This window comes from Amblyomma maculatum, chromosome 1 (assembly GCF_055883805.1).
Source record: "Amblyomma maculatum isolate TAMU_Amacu chromosome 1, ASM5588380v1, whole genome shotgun sequence".
NCBI lineage: Eukaryota > Metazoa > Arthropoda > Arachnida > Ixodida > Ixodidae > Amblyomma > Amblyomma maculatum.
Genome location: NC_139344.1, coordinates 169,454,844 through 169,477,557, shown reverse-complemented (window position 1 = coordinate 169,477,557; position 22,714 = coordinate 169,454,844). Strand labels below are relative to the sequence as shown.

The window sequence follows — 22,714 nt, the reverse complement described above, 5'->3', positions numbered from 1 at the left end:
TTCGGCTGTTCGGCGCCTGTCCTTCTCAGCCATCCTCCTGATATTCTGGACACCAGGGTTCATATTTAGCTCACTCAGTATTTTTGAGCATGCTTGTAGGTTTCCTGCATTGAAGCGGACAACAGCCTCTGCAACAGCTGCTTGAACGGAGAACAGTGACGCATGGCGCTCCTTTGGTGCGAGTGACCATATTAGGGAGTGCAAGCTTTCATTACTGTTCTGGGTTTTTCCCTGCTGGCACCGCTCCAGCAGCTTTGGGTCTGCCAAACGCTCATAAATAGGCAAAAGTGCTTTGCACACATGTGGTGGCAAACTGTATCTGTGCTTGGGAGCAGGCTCTCCCTTGGCTGCAGCAGCATTCTGGCGGCACCACGAGTTTGCGCCTGTCGGGCAGAGGGTGTGATTTGACACGGTATCATTGGAGGTTACGTGATGATAGGTAGCCATCACTGCCTTATGCATTGCCCCAACATCTCCAGCATGGGACTTCAGGGCCCAGCTGTAATACGATGTCAACTTGGTGACAAGGTCGCCTGTCAGCTTTCCTTTGCCACTCAAGCTCTCTTTTGCATCACCTTTATGCTTGGCAATTGCATTGCGTAGGGCCGTTCCCATCCGCTTCTGCACATGGTTTGTGCAATCTTCTTTGCTGATTTCGATGTAGCCGTACACAGCTGATTCTTGCAATGCAAGAAATGTGCGGCTATCGCCGTCTGAGAGCATGGTCGTGTACCTAAGGCCATGTTTCTCCAGTGACCTTTCGAACAAAACAAGTCCGGCCTGAACTTCCATTTCACCGGACTTTTTGTCCGTGTTCTTTTGGCACAAGTGGCTTTCTTTCCACGCCTCATAGGACGGGTCACCTTCTTTGGGCCCACGCTCACACCCAGCACAAAAGTTACTGAAAACTACATAGTCAAGTACCAGTCCAGTAAAAAGTTCTACTACGGCGCCGACACCGATGTGGGATGAATGACCCCGGGTCATCCATGAACCATCGATATTCACGGCAAACGGCAAGGATATTCACGGCAAACGGATTTATCTTCTGGCTGCCTTGCACGCGCGGCGAACTCCATGCCGATGAAATGTCCCCGCAAATCACGCACGCGAGAGAGAGTTTAACGGCTAGACCATATTCACGATTTCCTTTTGAAATATGGACATCCCCGCCACACACTTTACATTTCACAGCAGACAACAGTTCGTTCAGCGACTCCAAACTCACAACAGTGAACGTCGTATCGTCCGCACGGCAACCGCCGGTCGCGTCAAGAAGACGGGCGTCAGAAGTGGCGATGAAATCCGCTTTCCTCTTCGTCGCTGCGGTTGAACCCAGCTCCTGCAGCATTCCTTCGGCTTTTCTTTTCTTTTCAATCAAGTCCGAAGGCTGCAGCATCGTCGTGTCGTGGCGGACGCGTCCGCTGGGCGTAGGCGCCGCCGAGCTCGCTAGGCCTATTTCGGCCGCGGGGATTTCTTGACTTGCCGCTGGCTCCTGCACATCCTCGGAGCTTTCGGGTGCCGCAGGACGGTTCCGAAAGTTGTCGCCGCGCGCACTCTTCTTCTTTTTGCCGAATTTGTGGCGCGAGCGGAATTTACTGAGGGGCATCGTCTCGCCTCGGTCTCGACTCAGAACAAAATGGCGTCTCGGACGCTTTCAACGGCTGCTGGCCCGCCGCAAGCAGACGACGTGCGATAGAATCAGCCAATCGGATGGCTCAGTTGCAGTCACGTGCGCTCAGCAGCGAATCAGATGCCGCGTTTTCGTTTTTCTTTGTGGTTATTTTTCTCAGTGGCCATTGAGGGCAGACAAGCGCTAGCGGCGGGAAAATGAAACCCAGAAAGCGCTCTTTCAAACGAGCCTAACATGGCCGAGATCGGTCCGGCGGAACGGCAGTTGCGCGCAACGAAAAATGTGCCGTTTTATCGTCTGCTGCTGCGCAAATTCAGCCCGCGCGATGATTTCAATTCGTTATTATGCTGAAAATACTGACTTCTGGAAGAAGAAAATTGGTGAACTTGTAGATTAATAGCCACAGATTCCAAAAATGCCATTTTCAGAAAATCGGTTTTTTGGTCATTTTTTGGTCCCAAAGACCCGTGTCCCCCCTTAAGAAAGTAAAAATGTCACTGAAATAATTGTTTAATAGCTTAAAATATCTGATGTTGGTTGCTAAAGATCAGACTGTCCCATAATCGAATGAAAGGAAAAGTGCATAGAACACGACATGTGCAAATGCAAGCTCAACAACGAGGACTGAACAAGGAACGTTGTGTAGCCATTTAGCCTGAATCCCAAATCTTAAATCGCTTCCAATTTGCAAAGTTTCTGCATTCACATACATTTGACAACTGATTTTTCGGACATGCTTGATTATTCTGACTTTTTCCTGGCCCCAGGACATACTTTATAAAGTCAATGTATTGTGCAGGTCAAAATTTCGGACATTCCAAGCGTCAGCCAGGCAAACTGCCACCCATTTTGAGCGATGTCGCTGCCATCTTGTTTGTTTACTTTTTTCTTTGATAGCCTCGGAGCCGGTGACGCTGGATCGAGGCTATATTGTTTGCCTAGCAGCTTCCGCTTCTGGAATAACGTCGCTGCTCACTGCTGGAGTACTTTTTTTTTGTCTTTTCTTTTAGCTTGATCGCTTCGACTGCCTATTCCTCTGTGTGTTGGCTGTGCGTTTCACGTGCGTTGCCAAGCGTAGCAAGTAGGCCTAGCCGTGGTCGTGCTGATGCGAGAACTACGTTCTGTCGCTACTGTGGCTCTCATTTAATTGAATCGGCTTCAGTTCTTCAAGAAGCTGTTTCTGGATTTTATAACGACCTTTTTTTTTTTTCTTTTTTTTTCGTGCAACGCGCATCGAGAAGGCACTCAACGAAGTCAGTGTTGTGATCCAGTTGTTGGTGGCGGTGGTGTGCCTCGACAGTGGGAAAACCTACTCTGTCGATTTGCTTGGAGCACTTAATATGCTCGCCGATGATGGAAGTCGGTGGCACCCACAACGCTCCGCAATTGCTTCCGCCACACGGTGTTTGTGCTGAATGACGAGTCGGCTGCCTTGGATGAGGAGAGCATCGTCGAGCAGCTGTCAGGCAGTGAGCAGTTCATTGACGACCTTCACACTGTAGGTGTCAAAATTCCATCGACCGTCTCGTTTCCAGAGTTCGCAGACGTGGACCATGAGTTGGAACTGTGCGCTGGGCTCACAGATGCAGAAATTATTTGCCAAGTACTTGCGTAATCGAGAGCGACGTTGACAATGACTCACCTGCAGCAGCGCAGCAGACGTAAGCTGAGCTGATGCAAGCGGTCGCAACCCTTTCGTTGGCTTACGGTGACACTATGACTCTCGCGGAAATTCAGGTGGACCTGTTAACACTGAAGTTGGTTGGTTGGTTTGTGGGGTTTAACGTCCCAAAGCAACTCAGGCTATGAGAGACGCCGTAGTGGAGGACTCCGGTAATTTCGACCACCTGGGGTTCTTTAACGTGCACTGACATCGCACAGCACACGGGCGCCTTGCTTTTCGCCTCCATCGAAAAGCTGCCGCCGAGGCCGGGATTCGATCCCGCGACCTTGGGAACAGTAGTCGAGCGCCGTAACCACTGCGCCACCCCGGCGGGGTTAACACTGAAGTGGAGAGTGGTGCAGAAAAGCATTCATGACTTTTTCCGGCCTCGAAGTCAACAATAGGCAATAAATTGAGCTTTTTTGGGGCACATTTGTTTTTTCGGACTGCCCGATTTTTTGAACATTTTCGCGGTTCGTTGAGAGTCCAAAAAATTGGTTGTCGACTGTATTTTGGAATTTGCTTGTGGCCTCACCCATTCCACAACTCGTGCACTGTCCGACTGTGCACTAAGCATAGAACTACAGCTTACCTGGGTAAAGAAGGTAGTCGCTCCAACACGGCAGCCTGCAGTAAGTTTCCTCTATACGGCTTTCTGAGGCTACCCAGTGTAAGCTACAAACGCAAAGCACTGGCTTCTAAAAGCTCCCTGTTTTCACACGAAGCGTACTAGTAGTTTCCGCTGCGTAGCCACTGAAAGTTGTAGCTACTATATTCGGTGCGAGTTTCACACAGTAATGGTTTTTGTGGTTTGTCCATAGCGCCCTATATCTAAAAAGCAATAAAGCCAGTGTTTCGAGGTTTGTGGTCCCCAGCCTTTTGGGCAGGTGTTTCCATGACAAGACTCATTTCACTAATGTATCAAAGAAACAACTGAACTGCTACAGCTGCCCTGAAGCACTTGTTTAGGCTGACAGCAGGAAAATTATCAGTTGTAGTGTTGAGGCTTACTACAGTAATCAGAACGAACCATTAAATTCCATTTTGTATCACACTAGTCATATTTTGCTAAATGTTTCTCAACCGTCTTGATAAGAATGATGGAGAAAGAAGAGAAACCTTAAGGAAGGTAAATGCGGAAACAAATCTTTTCTCACTCTGCTTTTTCTCAGACATTAAGGAACGATGATGAAAGAAGAGAAACTTTAACACTTTCTTGTTTGCGGGAAAAGCAGGGGTGTTTTAGTGGTGTCATTTTTTTTTTCTTTTTATACAAAAACTTGCCGCTCCTCGAAAAAACTTTTTTTTTTAATAATGAAGTTAGAAGGCTGAAATTCACACAGCTGGTATAAATTGAGCTCCTGTTTCTATATATGTAATCAGTTTTTTGATAGCTATAGTAGTTCAATTTATATGCGCTATGAAATTTATAATTATCACCTTTCTTGTGCACACAATTTTTTTAGTAATTATTATGACAGAGCATTTTAAGGGGGACGCGGGCTTTGAAAGTCGAAAAATCGCGAAAAAGTTGGCTTTTCAAAAAGTACATATCTCAGCTGTATATGTTATAAACTACCTTTCCTATAATTATAAACGCCTAATTCATCGTGGAACTGCTTTAAATTAAATATACAACTGGGCGCGGCAGCCCCAGAGTCGTGAGCGAACGGCAAAAGTACCCAAACTTCGCGCGCGCATCATTTCTCTGCCGCTGAACTGAGCGCCGCCATCTTGGTCTTGTTTTGTTTGTGAATGCTTGCCCTTTTCCATATTGCCTTCGCCGGCGGCGGCCGCGGCGTAGCAGAAGCATGGCTCGCTTGTGATTGGGGGCCTCACAGGGATTGTTGAGCTTCCCGCGTCTCGAATTCGGGCTGTGATCGGACAAAGCGAGCGCTCCGTGAGAACGCGGGGGATCGCGCGACTGCTATTGGCTGCTGCGCGTGCTGACGTGGTGGCCCCTCCGCGGCGCGCCGTCTGCTCCGGCTGCCTACTGAGCTGGCGTTCTTCGTGCACTCGCTGAATCGCTTCACGTTTCACCATTTTGAGATCGCCGTGATCATCGCTCGTTACGAATTCTGGTGGCGTGTTTTGAACGGTTATGTGCACTTTGTGGATTATTGCACGGTCGGCCACGATGCGCGCTAAGAAGTTCAAAACACTGCATACGTCGTCGTTCTGTGAATGCCGTCCGAATCGCGAAGTTAGCGAAAAGCATTGCCAACGGGCGCAGAGACGCTTCTATTAGTGCTGCTTCTGCTACATCACTACTAGACAGACTGCGCTGCCACTTCCAACTGCGTATCTTTCGCGTCAACGTAAGGAGCCGCCGTTTGAAGCGTGCCTGCTGTACCGACCATATCAACCTCGGCGATCTCGGCCTCCCGTATCGCGTCTGTCATCGCAAGCGATAACGCGTCTGTCATCGCAAGCGATAACGCGTCGTCAGCGTCGTCCGCTGTTCGCATGAAAATGCACTTTCCGAGGGAATCGGGGAGGTGGAGGCACAACGTGCTGCAGTAAAAAACAAACTTTAGACTTGAAAATGCTGTTTTAAGGCGGGACATGGGTCTTGAGCAAAATTTTCTTAATATTTGTCCTGTCAGTATGAAATTTGCAGGGTTTATGTAAATTCTTGTGCTGGTTTCAAATATGTTGTTAGTTTTCTTCTACATAAATTTGCTGAGTAGTTACAGCAACTTTGCTGTTCCAGACTTGCGGGAAGCTTGTAAAAATATCTACTGAAGGGAAATTGCTAAAATGCACATGGCTCTGTTCTGAATGTCTAAAGAACACAATAAAACAAGTTTTGTGCTCCTGCCTTACTACAGGCCAAAGTTATGGAAGTTTTAAGTTTCAGCTTCACAAGTGCAACCACCCCCTTTCTACATCTTCTTATGTTTAAAAATTTTTCATGCAGTTGAGACCTTGTATAATAGCTTTATTGTGTTCCTTTAACACTCACGAGCCAGTAAAAAAAAAAAAAAATCATTTCAATCTAACGAGTAGGAGAGCCACAATGCCACCCGCAAAATAGAAGGGTAGGCAAAATTTTCATTTTGAGAAAAATGGAAAAAACGAATTGCAATGTCAAACACTAATTTAATCAAACAAAAACTGTAGAAATGCAGGCCACTGTGGCCTAGAAGGCTCCTGGACAGTAATCTGCATTGGATTTGCCCTTCTGCTTTCGTTTTGCTGCAGTCTGAAAAGCTGCAGAGGAAGCACGCTTCCTCTCTGCTCTCAGACATTCACTGGTGCAATGCACACGTTTACAATTTAAAATGGCTATAAACCTCCAGGAATGTAGTCTCTTTGCTAGTCTCTTTGCTTTCCAACGTCCAAGTGTCGCCTCTTTCATTTTGATTTGCAGTGGCAGCACATTCAGTTGTCACGTTCTCGTTTTTTTTTTTTTTTTTTCTTTTTTCTTTTTACATACGTCGTTTTGCTACGTCCTCGCATCAAGACCGCGATGAGGAACGTTTATTGCGGAAAAGAAATGTAATTTGGAGCTGTTTGCTGCTTCCCAGTGCTCTGCATTGCACTGGAAGCAAGTGAATTCCCTAAGGACTATGAACGAGGTCCGATCGGCGCAAACGCGCGGCGAGCTCTACGAAGACAACGTGTCCCGCAGTTTACGCATTGGAGAATAAGTTTGACGGCGATTCCTTATCCTCGTTCACTTTTTTAAATGCCAATATCGCCGTCGTATGTTTTACGCTTCGCCAATCTCGGCAAACTGTTTAGATGTGACGATCGTGAACTCCGCATCGCCAAGCGGACTGTCCGCCGCGCTGCCGTCATCGTTATGAACACAATCCGACTACCGCTTCGTTGCTGGAGTTGGCGCGAGTTTAAGCTTTTCCTGTTTTGAGCTTATCTTTCTGCTCATCTGCGGCCTGCGTTATCACTGTCGCGGCGGGTGCGACCGCTGGCAGTAGCAGTTCCCCGTGCTGGGGAACACGCTAGGCCTACTTCAGGCTCGTACACACGATCGTTCGGCGCACGATTTTCATCGGCCTGAGCGCGCACAGCCGGGGCAGGGCATCACTTGAGATGATTATTCAACTATTTTTTTTTCACTTTTTTCACAAATTCTTGCCATGAACGCACCTCGCGGTTCAGAACCAAGCGCGGCCGGCGTCACGTCTCCGCCGTCTCCCCGCGGCTCGGGCGCGCCGAGCAGACGCCGTCAGCCAGCTCCACCAATGCGGGGACGCCTTATCGTCACGTGCACCCCGAAAGCCAATGGGATTGCAAATGCCACGTTTTCTTTTTTGCTATTTTTTTATGCGACCAATGGGCGAATGTAAACAGCAGAGGCGGTAATTTGAAGACGAAAGGCGGCTCTTTCGAATGAGACCAAGATGGCTACGGTGCCGCGCACAAAATGGGAGCTACGCCTCGCGGAAAATGGTTGTTTCGGGGGTCGTTTTCGAGCCAAATTTGGGCGACATCGATTATATAAATTGGCATTGTGACTAAAATACCGACCCTAGAGATGAAAAATTTAGCAGATAGGTAGATAAAGAGCTACTTATTTCGCAAATCACATTTTTTAAAAAGTGATTTTTTCGCGATTTTTTGGTCCGAAAGACCCGTGTCCCCCCTTAAACTTCAAGGGCCATTTTCTCAGAATGAATTTTTTTCATGGTATGGTTGCTTATTCCCGCAGTATTTCTGGAACCGCTAATCGGATTCCCACCTGGCTTTTTTTTTATGTGCCTGAATAAATTTCCGAGGGCAAGACAAGCTCATTTTTTCAAATTATTGAGTCTGGAATTTATAATAAACAATCAAAATTAGGCTAATGCAAGTCCAATTAGTGGCACTAACCTCAATGCACTACTAAAATTTTTCGGCAGGGAAATTAAAAAAAAGGGCTCTGTCTTGCCCTGTGGTACCTATTCAGGAACCTTCATAATGAATTTCATAGTGCCAACACATTTTGCAAGTTCACTAGGCATGGAACAAGGAACCCATGTGAACCATTCTGATATACTTCTCTAACTTGAATACCAATGTGCGCAGTTCCATGAAACTTTGCAGTTATTCAAATGGCTGTGCCATGAGTCTACCCTGAAAATTTCATTCAATAATCTCAAGAAACAACAAAGTTGGTATTCAAAGGTAGCCTCCCCCCTTAAAATACCCTGTGTAGTTCATTACAAGCCACAGAGTGTTGAAATCTAGGTGAAATAATTTTTATCTGCATCTTTTTTAACAAAATAATTTTTTGAAATTAGGGTGTCATTTTCTTTTGTTAGTCAGTACTTTGTTATGAAATTATAATAAATATATGATGAGACTAGATATATAAACAAGATTTCAGCACACTATACACTCCAAGGAACATCTGTGCAAAATTTCATTGTGATCCAAGAACTACTAGAGGAAAAAATTGTGTGCACAAACTTCAAAAATGGGCAAAAACACCAATTTGAGAAAAACGCAATTGAAAGTTTATTTGCATGTGAATGCCAAAGTTCTTGCTCATATCACTTCAAACTTGGTGCAAATGTAGCTCAAAGTGTTCACTACTGCACTAAAACACTAGAATTCCCCTGCTGCATATGTTTTGCCCTCACGGTTCTTGCGAACTGAGTCCTCCATACGGACTCGCTTCACCTGGCTGCGGCGATGAGACTGCGCTTCAGCAGTCAGCTTGGTCGACATCTTCTTGATCCTTTTTGGGTCGCTTTCCAAGCTGAGTCTGATCAGCTGCTTTAAAGGGAGGACACCCAGTTCTTCCAGCACTTTTTCAAAGCTGGAGTGACCCCTATTAAACCACAGCACTGCAATGGCGGTGGCAGTCTCCACTGCAGTCCGTGCGGCAAACCGAGTCTTTGGACACAACATCCAAATCTTGCTGTTCAGGGATTCAGCAGCATTCTGAGTTTTCCCTTGCAAACAGCGGGCAAGCAGTTTGGCATCTGTCAAACGTTTGTAAATTGGCAGCACTGCCTTTCCTTGCGCTTTGGTCAGGAGGGGGGTGTGGTTTGGAGCTAGTTCTCCCAGAGCTTGGGCTCTCTTTTGCTTGCACCACGACTCATTCCCATCAGGGCAAAACTTGTGGCTGTTCGCTTCATTGGTGGAGCACGAATGGAAGTAGGATGCCCAGATTTCACAGAACATGCCCCTTACATTGCCCCGGTTGCTTGTTATTGCGATTTTATAATAGTTTTGTAGCTTTTGAATTGACTTGTCAGTGAGCTTCTGTCCACGTGGGAGCGGCGTCTTCAGCTTTCTTAGGGCGGTACCAAGACGTTTGGCAACGTGGTTGGTACAGTCTTCTTTGGTAACTTCCTTCGACCCATAAACCTGCGCTTCACAGACTGCAGCATATGCCTTGCTGTCGCCGTCACTATGGAATGTTGTAAACTGCATGTTGTACGACTGCATCCTGCTCCAGATGCGTAGCGCTGCTTCACTTTCCATTGCATGTGACGTGCAGTCCACATTTTTTTCACACACAGGAGAATGGAATGCACGCCATACTTCCTCCTCTTCATCATCAAGTACTTTGTGGCTGCTACAACCTTGACAGTAGTTTGTCAGCACCTCAAAATCTAAGCAGAGGCCAGTGTCCACAGAAATGGCAGTGCCAACACCATTGTGGCTCTTGTGGCCGCGCTTCTGCCAGGTCCCATCAAACATTACAGCAACGTCAGTGTGGTCAGCTTGCAAGGCAGTAATTCACCTCGCTTCTGCAAGGTTGTCGGAGGCTGCTTTGGTGGCTGCAATATGCACTTTCTTCGCAATGTTGTGGAATGTCTTGTGATGCAGTGGCTTTGCTAATCCAAGAATGCCACAAAACCTCGTCAGTTGGTCGTGTCCGACACCAATCGAACGCGCACCAAGCACCGCTTTCACATTGATCGCGAAGCTATCGCGGGGGCTTCCACTGGACCGCTCCGCGTCGCAGCCTTCACGGCCGTCGGCATCGGTGCGTTGCGACGTATACACAGCCGAAACTACTGTTGCCGGGCATGCACCATTCGTACACCTGAGCTCCAGGAAAGAAGCGAGGCCCTTGCGCTTGTTCACGACCTCTACCACCGCGACCTCTACCACCGCGAGTTTGGACTTCCCGCACGTTCCGCACAAGGCACCGCGCACGAGTCGGGTCAGCTCTTCAAGTTCGCAGATAACGACGCTTGCGCCGCTTCTGCTGCCGGCTCTCTCTCCATCCTGGAACGCTGCCAACTTCCTCTCCGACGTGCTCACGAAAACGAAAGCGTCAGTTATGAAATCGGACGCCGCGCTGCAAGACGGGCTGCCGTTCTGCTGGCGTAGGGGGCTTGCAGCGTCCGCCGCGTTCGTGGCTCTCTTACGCTTCTGTTTGCGCTTCACCCTGTACGGGCACGCAGTCCGGTTCTTGCGGAGACTAAAGTTGCGTTTCTTCTCGTCGTTCATTACGGAAAACTTCTGATAAGAAAAACGAACGCAGGCTAGTCCTAAGAGGCGATGCGATGCGAGCGGATACGAAACTGCTGGGATGGCTCCACTGCACGGCGGCAGCCAATGGCGGTCTCGGGTTCGCGTCACGTGACTGAAAACACACTCGGAAGACCGCGGGAAAAACATTTTTTTTTTATATTTTCCCGTGCAGATACGAAACTGATGGATGTACCAGTCGAAAGAAGAAGGCTTTGGCCACATTTTGCAAATGGCCGCAATGGCGGCAAGCGCCGATGCGCTGAGCGGCGGCAGCTCAAAGATGGCCAAAATTTGGCAGCACTCACGATTTTTTCGGTCACCGCGAGTCATTTGGACGCGTTTTTAACTAATGTCTCGTACAAATTTAGTTTTAATATTTCGCTGCATGAAAGTAGGATGTTCAAAGATGATAGTGCAAGCAAAAACAGAAAATCGAAAAATTTCGACATAATGCCGATTTTTCGACCCGGGTCTCCCCTTAACATCTTTATTGCATAGGTGAAAACAATTACAGTCAAACCTCAATATAACGAACACGCATATAGCGAATTATTGAATATAGCGAACTCTTCCGAAATATTTTTGTCAAACACATGTATTTTTAACTTCCCATAGCGAACGTGGTTCGGCATAAAACGGATGTTACGAACTTCGCGACGCCAAGCACTACCTCACTTTAATAGCAGGAGGCAGGCTTCATTGCACTACATGTGTGTTATGCGGCGCAGCAAACATTCAGGATTACCTCGCGGGCGCTACAGCGCCACAGATGTCACGACGGCATTGGGAGTTGACAGCCAAAGAAATCTATGGCCTCCGAGATTGTTTGTGCGCACTGAGGTGATCTCGGAGGCCATAAGAAATCATTCGCATCTCACAATCGCTGACAGCGCCGCTTCGGCAACGGCGCAATCGAATGTTGTTTTTTGTCTTTTTGGATGGAGGAAGCAAACAACTTGCTGTTTTGGTTTTTGCGCCATTCGCGCTTTTTTGGTTTTAGTGTTAGCAGCGGCGTGGCCAACCGTCGTAGCGTTCGGCGGAGGCTGCGTCGGTCGTCGTGTCGAGTGTGGTGCACGGTTGTGCGTAGTGCTGTGATGGCGGTGAACGTGAAAAAAAGAGCAGCACTGACGTTAAAGTCCAAGCTCAAGATAAAGGCAGTTTACAAGAGGAGACTGATTGACACTCTTCTCGTGAAGCTTCTTATGAAGCAGGACTTGAAAATCGACTTGCTGGGAGCATTAAAGCGGCATGGGACAGCGTGAAAGGCGAAACAATTGCCAACTGCTTTCGGCACGCAGGTTTTGTTCCAGCAGAGGCCCGTGCATCAAGTGACGATGGGGACGAAGCAGAAGCAGAGCTCCGCGAGCTCGATGAGCCTGCAATGAGTTTAGTTGGTGACATGCCCGCAACAACGACTGTAGAAGACTTTGTAAGCGGCGACGACATCGCGGCGACCATGGCTGTACTGACGGATGCCGAAATCGCTGTGGAAGTTACTGGACATCCCACAGACGAAGCTCAGGCGGACCGTGCAAACGATGAGAACATTCCGGCTTCACAAGAAGCGCTTACTGCATTGGATTTACTGCGCCGCGACTACAGTGGTATTGAGAGCAGTGGGTTTGCCCTTGTTGAGCGTTTGCAAACTGGAACAGGGTGTGATAAGGAACGGGGTCAACACAAAAAATCAGGCCGCGATAACGCAGTTCTTTGCACGTAAATAAATGGACGTGACCCAAGAAGGCACCCTCCGAGTTGCTGTGCCTTCTCTGATTGAATTTTGCTGCTCTTGCATGGATTTTCTAAGAAATTTTATATTACAAATTATGGATAGAGCGAACTATTTTCCGATTTTTTAACTTTTCGTGATAACGAGGTTTCACTGTAGTCAAAATAAAAAAATTCATAAAAAGCAAAATTTCTTCACACAAATAAAAAGAAAATTGAGATATGCGGTTTTTTAGAGCAGGGACCGAGGTAACAATGCTGCAAATTCTAGCTTTCTAAGTACAGCATTACTCAAGTTCGGAAAGAAAACTTTAGACCATACGACTATCGTGCCACCGCGCGAAACAGTTCCTTGTTGCTGTGAAACAGTTACTGCACGTCTCACAAAAAACATTTGTTTTTGTTCCACCTTTCTCTCTTCATAGCGTGATTTGCAGTTCTTGTACTTCTCAATTTTTGGGGGCTTGTGCTGCAGTCCCTGAGGTTGATCATCAGGCGGAAACGGAGGGCGAACATCGGGGTCTCCAGTTGTGGCTCACCAAATCCAAGCAGTTGCTCGGCCAATTCAAGTCTGAAAGCGAACTGATCAAATCTTGTAGTCCTTGACAATTATGTCATTTCGGGATGCGCCTGGTGATGTGCGTCAAAAAGTATGAAATGGTTGATGACCGCTACATCGATGCAATGGAAAAACAGCGTTTTCCACCAGCGGACGCTTTTTATGAGAACATTGTAGCTTCCGATCAATTGATCCGACTTGTCCACGCCGAGCATGCCTACATTATATTCATCGATGAGTTCTGGCTTTCTGGCTAAGATTTCTATCCATTTATTATCCACTTTCGTCGTTTGGTGAGAACGAACTTGTTTGCCGTGTGCGCATTAGATTATCATATTTACGACCCGCTTGTCCTTCCACAGGAGATACAAGACGTCCTGATCTCACAGCCATCGCATACCCCCCTTTCTGCTTTCTTTTCCCATTTTTTGTCTGAATTCATTGAGAAAGCCGTGCCGATCTTTTCGCTTGGTACCGCAAGCGAGTGTCTTGCTTGGTGATAGCAGAAAGAAATCGATGGCTCTGGAGTAGCACTGTGCGGTGCTGCGGCACGCAATGCCGAATTCGACCCCTGGTTGTCTTCTAGGTGGCAAGTAGTCCTGCCTGAATGACATTGACATCCTGCAGATAAAAGTTGTGACCTTAAGAACACTCTGATTCTTACTCATCAGCGCGCAGCAAAAGCGGAACTTTTCGAAAGAGAAAATAAAGCTTACCGGGGCATGGCCGTTGACGTCCCTGGTTGGTTTGACGCAGTTTTGCAGTCGGTGCTGCAGTCTGAAGAGCTGAATTTGTCTTCCGAGTTATCACTGTTGCGAGCAAATACAGTGCTAAGTGCTCAGCTACATCCGCAGATGAGCACTCAGATGTGTCAGTGTCCATAGTAACGGGCCGCTTCCAAGCAGCAGCAGCGCGCGACGTCGACACCATTTTGCAAGCAAGGAGCGCCGGTTACGTCACTCCAAAACTATAAGAACGGGCACGACGCGGCGGAAGCGAAATTGAAAAAAAGGGTTGTTCTATTACCCACTGGACACCGCCACTTGTCAAGGAGCGCTTCAAAAGCAGAAAGTTTCGAATCGTGAAACTATCGATAGCGGGCTATCGATAGGCACGGATAGGAAAGTGTTAAGAAAGCTAACTGTGTAAACAAATCTTTTCTCAAAATGGCATTTTGAAGTTTTTCTTTCAAATTTAATTAAATTACTTTAAAAATGGCTCATCTGGCTATGTGGAAATTTTTTCAGATTATATAATGATCCGTTGTCAGTGCAGTAGAACCTCATTGATATTTTTTCTTGCTGGAAAACATGCGAATTATCCGAGAAAAACTATGATCAAAACTGTCCTGTTTTTAAGAATGCAAGCATTGAAAGCAGTACAGAGACGTTTATTGACATTTTCACTCCATAAAAATGTCAGCATTTCTTGGCATAAGGTATAAACAGCTCCTTCTCTTAATTCTGTCACAATTCAGTTTGCACTTGCGTTGTGTTCAGTGATGAAGAGAACTCGCAGCTGTGAATGGCAGGGACGAACCGGGATCGCTTTCTCATTGTTTTTGGATGCTTCAGTGTGAGATGGTCTGCTCATATGTAAACGTGTAGTTGTAGTTCACAGATGCTTCTCCCCAGATGCTTTTTACTGTCCGTAATTTTGATCATGTGAACCAGGAACTTTCCAACAAGGTTTTACTTTAGTCTTAGTCTAAACCTTTTTACAAACTGATTGTGTTATAAGCATGAAAATAATTAATAGGTTTAATGCTCTTTCCTACTATGATGACAGATAAGAGTACTTTTTTCTGCACAGTGCAAGTGGAGACCAGTCCTTTATGTCCTGTTTAAGGCCACAAACATGTGGAATTTATGTAAATAATTTAATAGATGAACTGATTTCTGTTACTGAAAAAAAAAAAGGTGCATTGAATTTTGTAACTTAGCCTATTTTTTGTAACTGTAGTACTAAAAGGAGAAACAACACCGCAGTAAATAAATTGCACACCTTTGAGGCCAGATGCATTACTGATAGGCGTAAAGAATTTCAGAATAAAATATGCGGTAGTTTTTTAGATGTAAAGCAGAAACCAACAATACCTATTTACTTTACCACACCCTGCTAAGCATTGCACACTTACATTGACTTGCTCTGCTATCGAGTCTGGTAAGGTATGAGATTCCATAGTAGCATAGCAGAGGCAATGCTTTCCAGAATTAGTTTGCTTTCGTGCCATGTTGTGGGATTGCAGGGCGGAACTTTTGGAAACACTGACATGTAATTTTTTCCTTTTTATTTCCAGCTTTGGGCAGCGCAATCGTTGGAGACCAGCCAGGGTTGCTGTCGGCCATTTTGCTTTGCATCCTGCAAGTCCCCAGAGCAGTGCCCTTAGAACAGCGCTTCGATCTTCTGGTTCTGGTGAGATCCCTGTCTTTTGTTAGGACTGCTTGAGCCTACGCAGTGTCGGTGTGTTTCCAAATTGTGTGGCTGTTCTGATAGAGGTTAGCCTCATTATAAGAGACATGGATGCTACAGTAGGGAATAAGAGACACTTTTTGCTCATTTGATTGTCTGCCCTGTCTCTCTCATTAAGGGGGGACATGGCTCTTAAAGCTATTTTTCTTCATTTTTAACCAAACTTAATAAAACTTCGTACTATTATGATTCAGTTTCTTGCATTGATTTCAAATATATAGCTATTTTTTCAATTGGTCGATTAATTCACAAGACAAATGAAATTAATTGTTTGTAATTTGTGGAAGCAATGAAAAAATAACTGCACTGCAAAAAATTCATGTGGACACTTTGCGAGGTACTAGAAAGCATAAGGAATACAATATTAGCAGCACTTTTTTGATATAACAAATCTTAGCGATGTTATAGCAATTCAGAGTTCACTGTTCCAAATGTAGGTGCCCTACTGTCTGATGTAGAGCAAAACTGAAAAACTTTTTAAACGTAAATTGCAAAATCTGTTCCCAACATTGTGTGCTTTGCACTTTTAACTGCATGCCACAACAAAAATTACGGTTCTACCTCCATTAAAGGCAGAGAAATCACTTCCGCAAATGAGCAAGAAGTCAAGAATGGGTGTTTTGAGAAAACGAGAAGATAATTTTTATTTATAGGCGGATTTGCACCAGATTTGAACCATTTGTGCATTTTCTCGTGCGCATTCCAAAACTGCAAACTGTTTTTACCTAATGCAGGTAGTTTTATATATAATATGGAAAACTGGTCTTTTGTTTTGATAAAGCATGGTTAGTAAACATTCGATCTTGAGGAGAAGATTTCGATCCTTAAATGGTCCAGAATCATCAACAGACTGCAATACAGTAAAAGCTCGTGAATTCAAACTCGAAGGGGCTGAGAAAATTGTTCGAATTAAGCTGAGTTCGAATTAATAGTCGGGCACTGGAATGAGCGCCATCGTGGCCCACCGTGCTGGCCGACCCCACATGTTGACTCATTACCACGAGTAAATAGGGCTAGGCGCTACTGCACGTTTACGGAGGGCGATTCCGGTAATTTTTGCAATCGAGCCACAACGGCGAATTAACGGGACTAATCGGTCAGTCATGCGCCGCAAACAAGAACCGGAATGCATTCGTGTGAGTAGCGAGCTTCAAAACATGTTTATTTACACGGAAAAATAATCGGTAATGTGTGTTTGCTTGCGTTTCTTGTGCCGCGACTCCACAAGCATCGACTGCAGCTTGCCCAAGAGTTCCAGCGCAGGATCCGAATTCTCATCGGCGGAGAAATATCGTGCAGCGAGATCGAGCGCCGACGCTACTTCACATGCACTAGGGGGTGGCACCAGATCGTCGCCTTCGTCGGACTCTTCATCACTTTCAGCAGTGTTCTCCACCCGTGAGCCCTGTGGAGCACATGCAGCCGCGATTATATCCTCATCACTCAAGGGCCCAGACGTCTCCACACCGTTGTCAACGTCAACGTAGGCGTCAAAGGCGACACCCTCCGACAAAGCCGCGTAGCCACGGTCGAGCACGACGGAGTCATCATCAGACGAAACCTCCGCTACCTCCGCGCTGCATGCTTCTGGGGCATCACCGAAGCCACACTTGCGGAAACAATTTTTGATAGTTTCCGGCTTGACGGTATTCCACGATGATGCCAGCATGTGGACAGCTCCAAGCAAATCGATGTCGTTCGACTTGCCACTGTCCAAACAAAGAAGAAGTCTCGGAGGTGGCGCCTGTATAGCGTTTTTAAGTTGTGAATAACTCCAAGATCCATAGGCTGGAGCACAGAAGTCGTGTTTTTAGGCAAAAATGCCAAGTGGATTGCTGTCAGTCCACTCACGTCACAATGAGCTGTACAGTTGTCCACGAACACGAGAACATTCCTGTTCTGTGCAGCGAATTTCCTGTCTAGCCAGTCGGTGAAAATTTCCCGTGTCATCCACGACTTTTTGTTTGCGGTGTAATCAACAGGAAGCGTCTTGATGCCTTTAAAACAGCGAGGCTTCTCTGCCTTGCCGATCACCAGCAAGCGGCACCGTTCCGTGCCCGTCGCATTTGCGCACATCATGACAGTGATACTTTCTTTGTTTCTCTTTCCGCTAGCACAAGTGTCGCCTTTGTAAGTGACGGTCTTGTTGGGGAGCAGTTTGAAATAAAGTGCCGTCTCGTCAGCATTAAATACATCGCTGAGCGCATAATCAGCTAGGAGTTCCTTCAGTTCACTGGAGACCCACTGTTCACACGTTTCCTTGTCGACTTCAGCTGACTCCCCACAAACGTTTCTAAATGTCAGCCCGTGACGCGCCAAACTCGCTAATGCCCATTTGGCTGGCAAAGACTGCAGCCTTCGCAGTCTTCGCAGGCCCACTTAACGGAATGTTCCGGCTGCGAACTTCTTTTATCCATGCCATTACGGCACTCTCCACTTTGGGATGGGCCGACGTCCGTAGCCTTTTGCGAGAGGGCTCCATAACGTCTTTACGAAAGGCAGCACTGATCGATTCCTTGTTCCTGAGATATGTTGACACCGTGCTCTTCTTGATGTCGTACTTTTCGGTTATATCCGTCTTGGATAGGACACCACGTTCCACCGCACTCAAAATCTCCATTTTCGTCTTGAGGTCCTTTGCCGTGTATTTACCGCGGTTTGCCATGGCTGTCACAATCGATGAGTCGTCGCTGACAAAGCGGTGAGGCAACGAAAATGTTAAAACTTGGACCAGCGTGGCACGAACTGATTCACGACACCAACAACTGCGTTGTGCACACAACGTGACTGCAGGACAAAAAGAAAAAAGGCTTGTCAAAAGCGCACCCAGCAACCGCGGTACAACCAAAACCTGCAACGGCTTGCGCCGGACCGTTGGTGTGATGGAGCCTGGCGGCACCCGGCAGCGAAAATCTGCTACGGCATGCACCGGAATGCTCGCTGTGACTGTCGAGTGTGCACCTCGTCTCGCACGCGCGGGCAGATTTGAAAGATTTTGTTTTTTGCGTCTTTAGTAATCTTTCTGCGCATTGTACACGGTATGGGCCGACTTCTGTCTGCGAGGAGCTGTGTGAGCCACGGGCTCCTAGTTCGAATTAACCGTTGTGGATACTGGCATGTTCGAATTATCGGGCGTTTTCTCCTATTGAAATACATAGGGCCATGCCGGGACCCGAGCGTCAGTTCGAATTAACGAGGTTTTACTGTAATACATAAATGAGCCTTCTAGGAGGATTTGGAAGTTCGAAGCCGAGATATTGCTGCTCCAAAATGGTGACTGTGTCCAAATTTCAATTTTGAGAAATCGGCGAAAATAGGTTTTTGGCACATTTTTGAAACCAAGGCTAACACCAAGTCAATAAAATGAGTTAGGACTAGTTTTTATTGTGAATTCATCATTTCCCGTTGAGATAATTGCCTCTGCAACTCAGTAAATTTATTTCGACAAGGTTTGCGATTCTGCATGCCGCACGTGACGCTGTTTCGCGATCGCCACGCCCTAACTTTTTCAAGTGCTCAATCTGTTTGCGACCATGAAAACTGCTTAGATATCACTTTTTCATCGGCATCGTCATGATTACGATGCTCGTACGCGACTGGAATCTCCTCGAGGAAATCGCGAGCACCACTGGCTATGCGCTTATTGGCCCATCACAGAACGTCGGTGCTTCGTCACTGATTGCGGATCCGCGTCACCGGCGCGCCTCTTATCTCAACCTTTCTTCGCTTTTTAGGCCAGTGTGGCGCTCTAACCTAAATTTTCAGTGTTTTACGCCGGGGTCGTGTCGACGGAGCATCTCTAAACAAGCTAGGCCTAACTGCGCGACCTTTTCAAAATGGCGCCAGGCCGCAAGCAGTCGATGCCGGCAGCCAACCAAAAGCGGTCATTTGGGTCACATGCCTTCGGAGCTCAATAGCAGCGTGTGTTTCGCGCAATTTTGTCCCTTTGTTTTCCGCTTCGGGTGTTCGCTCATGGACGCCATTCATGACATTGGAATAGCCTGAATCGCGATCTTTCGAACGAGACTCTAAAATGACGCCGGTGGAGCGCTTATGTCTCGAAGTGCGGTCGATCAAAACTCGGTGCGATTTGACCTCACTTTAAGGGGGGACCCGGGTCTTTGCAGCCGAAAATCGGATTTTCAATGTTCTCGTTTTTGCGATTCTGAGATCTTTCCGTAGCTATCTCCGAAGTTTCGTTGAAAAATATCGCCTAATTTGCGTGTTACAGCGTTCCAAAGACGAGAATCTGCGGTATGGCCCTTTAAACTGAGATCAAATCGCGCCGAATTTCGATCTCTCGCAGTTCTAGAAATACGCGATCCGCGGGCATAATCTTGGTGTCGTTCGAAAGATCGCGATTCAGGCCATTCCTATATCTCGGTTGGTGACCATGAGCGAGCCCACCGAAGCGGAAAACAAAGGAATAAAATTGCGTGAAACACGGCCTGCTATTGGACTCCCACCGCACATGAGCAAAATGGCGAGCTTTGGTTGGCTGACGGCGTCGACTGCTCGCGGTCTGGCGCCATTTTGAAAAGGTCTCTCCTTTAGGCCTAATCGGCCTAGCGCCGTTCCCTCATTGTAACCACAACGCGAAATGCGCAATATTGAGATTCACGCTTTGTTATTAGCCTAAAAAAAAGTAGCGAGAGGAGATAAACGCGCCGGGGACGCTGCATCGCCGCATCTGGTTATCTGCAATCAATGACGAAGCGCCGAAGCTCCGCGTCAAGTCCGCGATGGCCTGATAACGGCGTAGCATAGCCGGTCGTGCTCAGTGCGATAGCGAGGAGCGGCACGATCTGCCGCGTACGGAACCATGAGGTTGCAGATGAGCAAGTGCAGCTTTCAAAGCCGGGATAGATCGCCCTGTGAGGCAGTGCCGCGATCAGCCACAGGGGCAGTCGTGAAGCAGCGTACCGCGACACGCGGAACATACAGAAGATTGCGCAGAATCCCAATCTTGTCGAAATAAACTTTCTTCTGAATGCTACGCGGTGCAAGACGAGCAGCGGTCGCTTATCACTAGTTGCTGGCCGACTGCGTTTACTGCATGAACATGCGAATCGCGATCGCTTGTCAGAACTTGGCACCAATTTTTGCGGAGGTCACGATGCAAACGCACTCGTCTTGGTGGCGGCCTCCGGAGCATGCGTTCCGTTCGCCGGAAATTTCATTCTTTGAGGCCGAATTATATCGATGGGAAACGATGCGTTGGCATCAGAAGTGAGTCAGAACCAACTTTAATGAGTTACTGTTAGCTTTGGTGCTTAAAAAATTTATCAACACGTTTTTCCTCAATTTCTCAAAATCAAAATATTGAGGATGGTACATGTTTGGAGGTGCGATATCTCTGGTTCTACTTATGATATTGCTATAATTCCTTTTGCACCAGAAAGGTAAACTCATGTAGAGTGCAAAAATATAAATGAATTTGTGGTACTTAATGTGGAAAGCTTTTAAAATTTTCATGTTTTCTGGAGTGTCAAGGTGGCTTTTTGGTCTGGTGAACTTTGACAAGCTGTAACTTTGGTTAAAATAGAACCAGGACATTCAATCTTGATTTTTGCATTCTCTGTGTGTTCTAAATTTATTTGATACGTCCGGTTTTATTATAGCTCCTGTAGTTTTACTGACAGCTCACCTCCAAACAAAGAACATAAAGTGCTCAATATCTTCAGAACTAAATGGCTTACATAAAATTAATGTGCATATTTGAAATCAGCACAAAAAGCTGCATAAATGGTGCAACTTTCATCACAATCTACCAGTAAATAAAAAAATATTGTCTTAAGGCCAGGGTCCCCCCTTAAAGGGCCAAGCATTCAGATTCACAACTTTGGAATGCTGTAACATGCAAATCAGGTGGTATTTTTCAACTAAAATTTGCATATAGCTGCGGAAACGTCTCAGGATCGTGAAAATGAAGAAATCAAAAATACGATTTTAAGACCGATTTTCGACCGCAAGGAGCCGTGTCCCCCCTTAAGTGGACCTCTTTGTAACTGACATTGGGCATAGAAGAGATTTGGAACTTGAATTTTGTTCAAGAACCTCCTTATAAGAGACATTTAGCTTGTGGAGTTTCTTCCCCACTCTGCGGATGTGGCGCCACCGCTTGCAATGCGTGGTTGTGTCTGTGTGCCAAGGAGAAGGTAAGGCAAAGCATGATCACTTGCATTATACAGTAAACTCTCATTAATTCATTCATTTTATTAATTCGGAAATTTGTATAATTAATACTAAGTGTGCAGTCCCAGCTGACACCCATTTAAGTTTATGGCGTGGGATGCTCGTTAATTTGGTCATGGGTGGGCTTGCTCCGGTTAATTCACATAGGCTATTGCTCCAAGGTACAGCTCACGCAGCCAGTGATCATTGAAGTAGGCTCCCCGAAACTCAGTTGTATCCCTGTAGCAAACATGACAATGATAGGAAGTTCCCCATTTCTTAACTATAGCTGTCGCATACTTTTGGGGTCACTTTCCTCTATTTTACGTCATCCCGCAGCTGTGATCAGGCACACGCATTGGCCAGTCGCGCCATTTCGGACGCTGCTTGACTCGTCACTGTTCTTTTATTTTTATTTTGGAGGGGCATCACCCTGTCCCAATGACTACACATATATGCATCCACGTGCCGCTACCAGTACACTGAAACTGCTCGCTGGCCATGCACAGTTTCGCCTCAATGCTTCATGCGTTGACTTCGGTGGAGCATCCTCAAAATGCGAGGGGGCTGTTTCGTGAAGAGGGCCCCACTGCTGCTGCGGCATACTGTGAAAAGAGTTGTGGATGCCCTTGCGATATTGGAGCACTTCAGTGTTTCTGGCAGTGTGTGCAAAACAAGGCACTTAACGAAACCGGGTTAAACCATCATTCTAACTTGGGGTTTTATCTCAAATGCAGACAACTAACGTACAGGTGTTCATTAGGTGAAATTAGAGTGATGCAAACGGTTTTCAGAATTTTTTTCAGGCCCTTTCGATGACGCAAACTTTCCATAGTTCGAACACTTCTGATCCTTGGAAGACCGAATTGACAAAATTTTAGTGCAGCTAAAACTAATGTAGGCTGAGTCAGCTAGGTACAAAATATGGCTGAAGCTGTAGTAATTGCGAGTGCTGCATGAAGAACAGCTCCCAAACTACCAAGTGCGTTTGGGCATCTGCCTGGACCGAGAACGGCAGCAGTGCACAGAATGCATGGTTGTGCAA

At 46.7% G+C, this 22,714-nt stretch overlaps 2 protein-coding genes across 5 annotated transcripts in view; one reads left to right on the top strand and one right to left on the bottom strand.

Annotated features, from left to right (window-relative positions):
• The window catches only part of wapl (cohesin release factor wings apart-like), a 94,374-nt gene that overhangs the window by 44,425 nt on the left and 27,235 nt on the right, over positions 1-22,714 (top strand). For all 4 annotated transcript variants that reach the window (XM_084589554.1, XM_084589556.1, XM_084589557.1 and 1 more), the window contains one exon: positions 15,323-15,438. In XM_084589554.1, coding sequence (XP_084445680.1) covers positions 15,323-15,438 — 116 coding nt within the window. The remainder of the gene's footprint in view (positions 1-15,322; positions 15,439-22,714) is intronic.
• LOC146204845 (uncharacterized) lies at positions 8,710-9,953 on the bottom strand. The gene has a single exon (XM_084589559.1). The coding sequence runs from the start codon at positions 9,951-9,953 to the stop codon at positions 8,850-8,852; it is 1,104 nt and encodes a 367-aa protein (XP_084445685.1). The 3' UTR covers positions 8,710-8,849.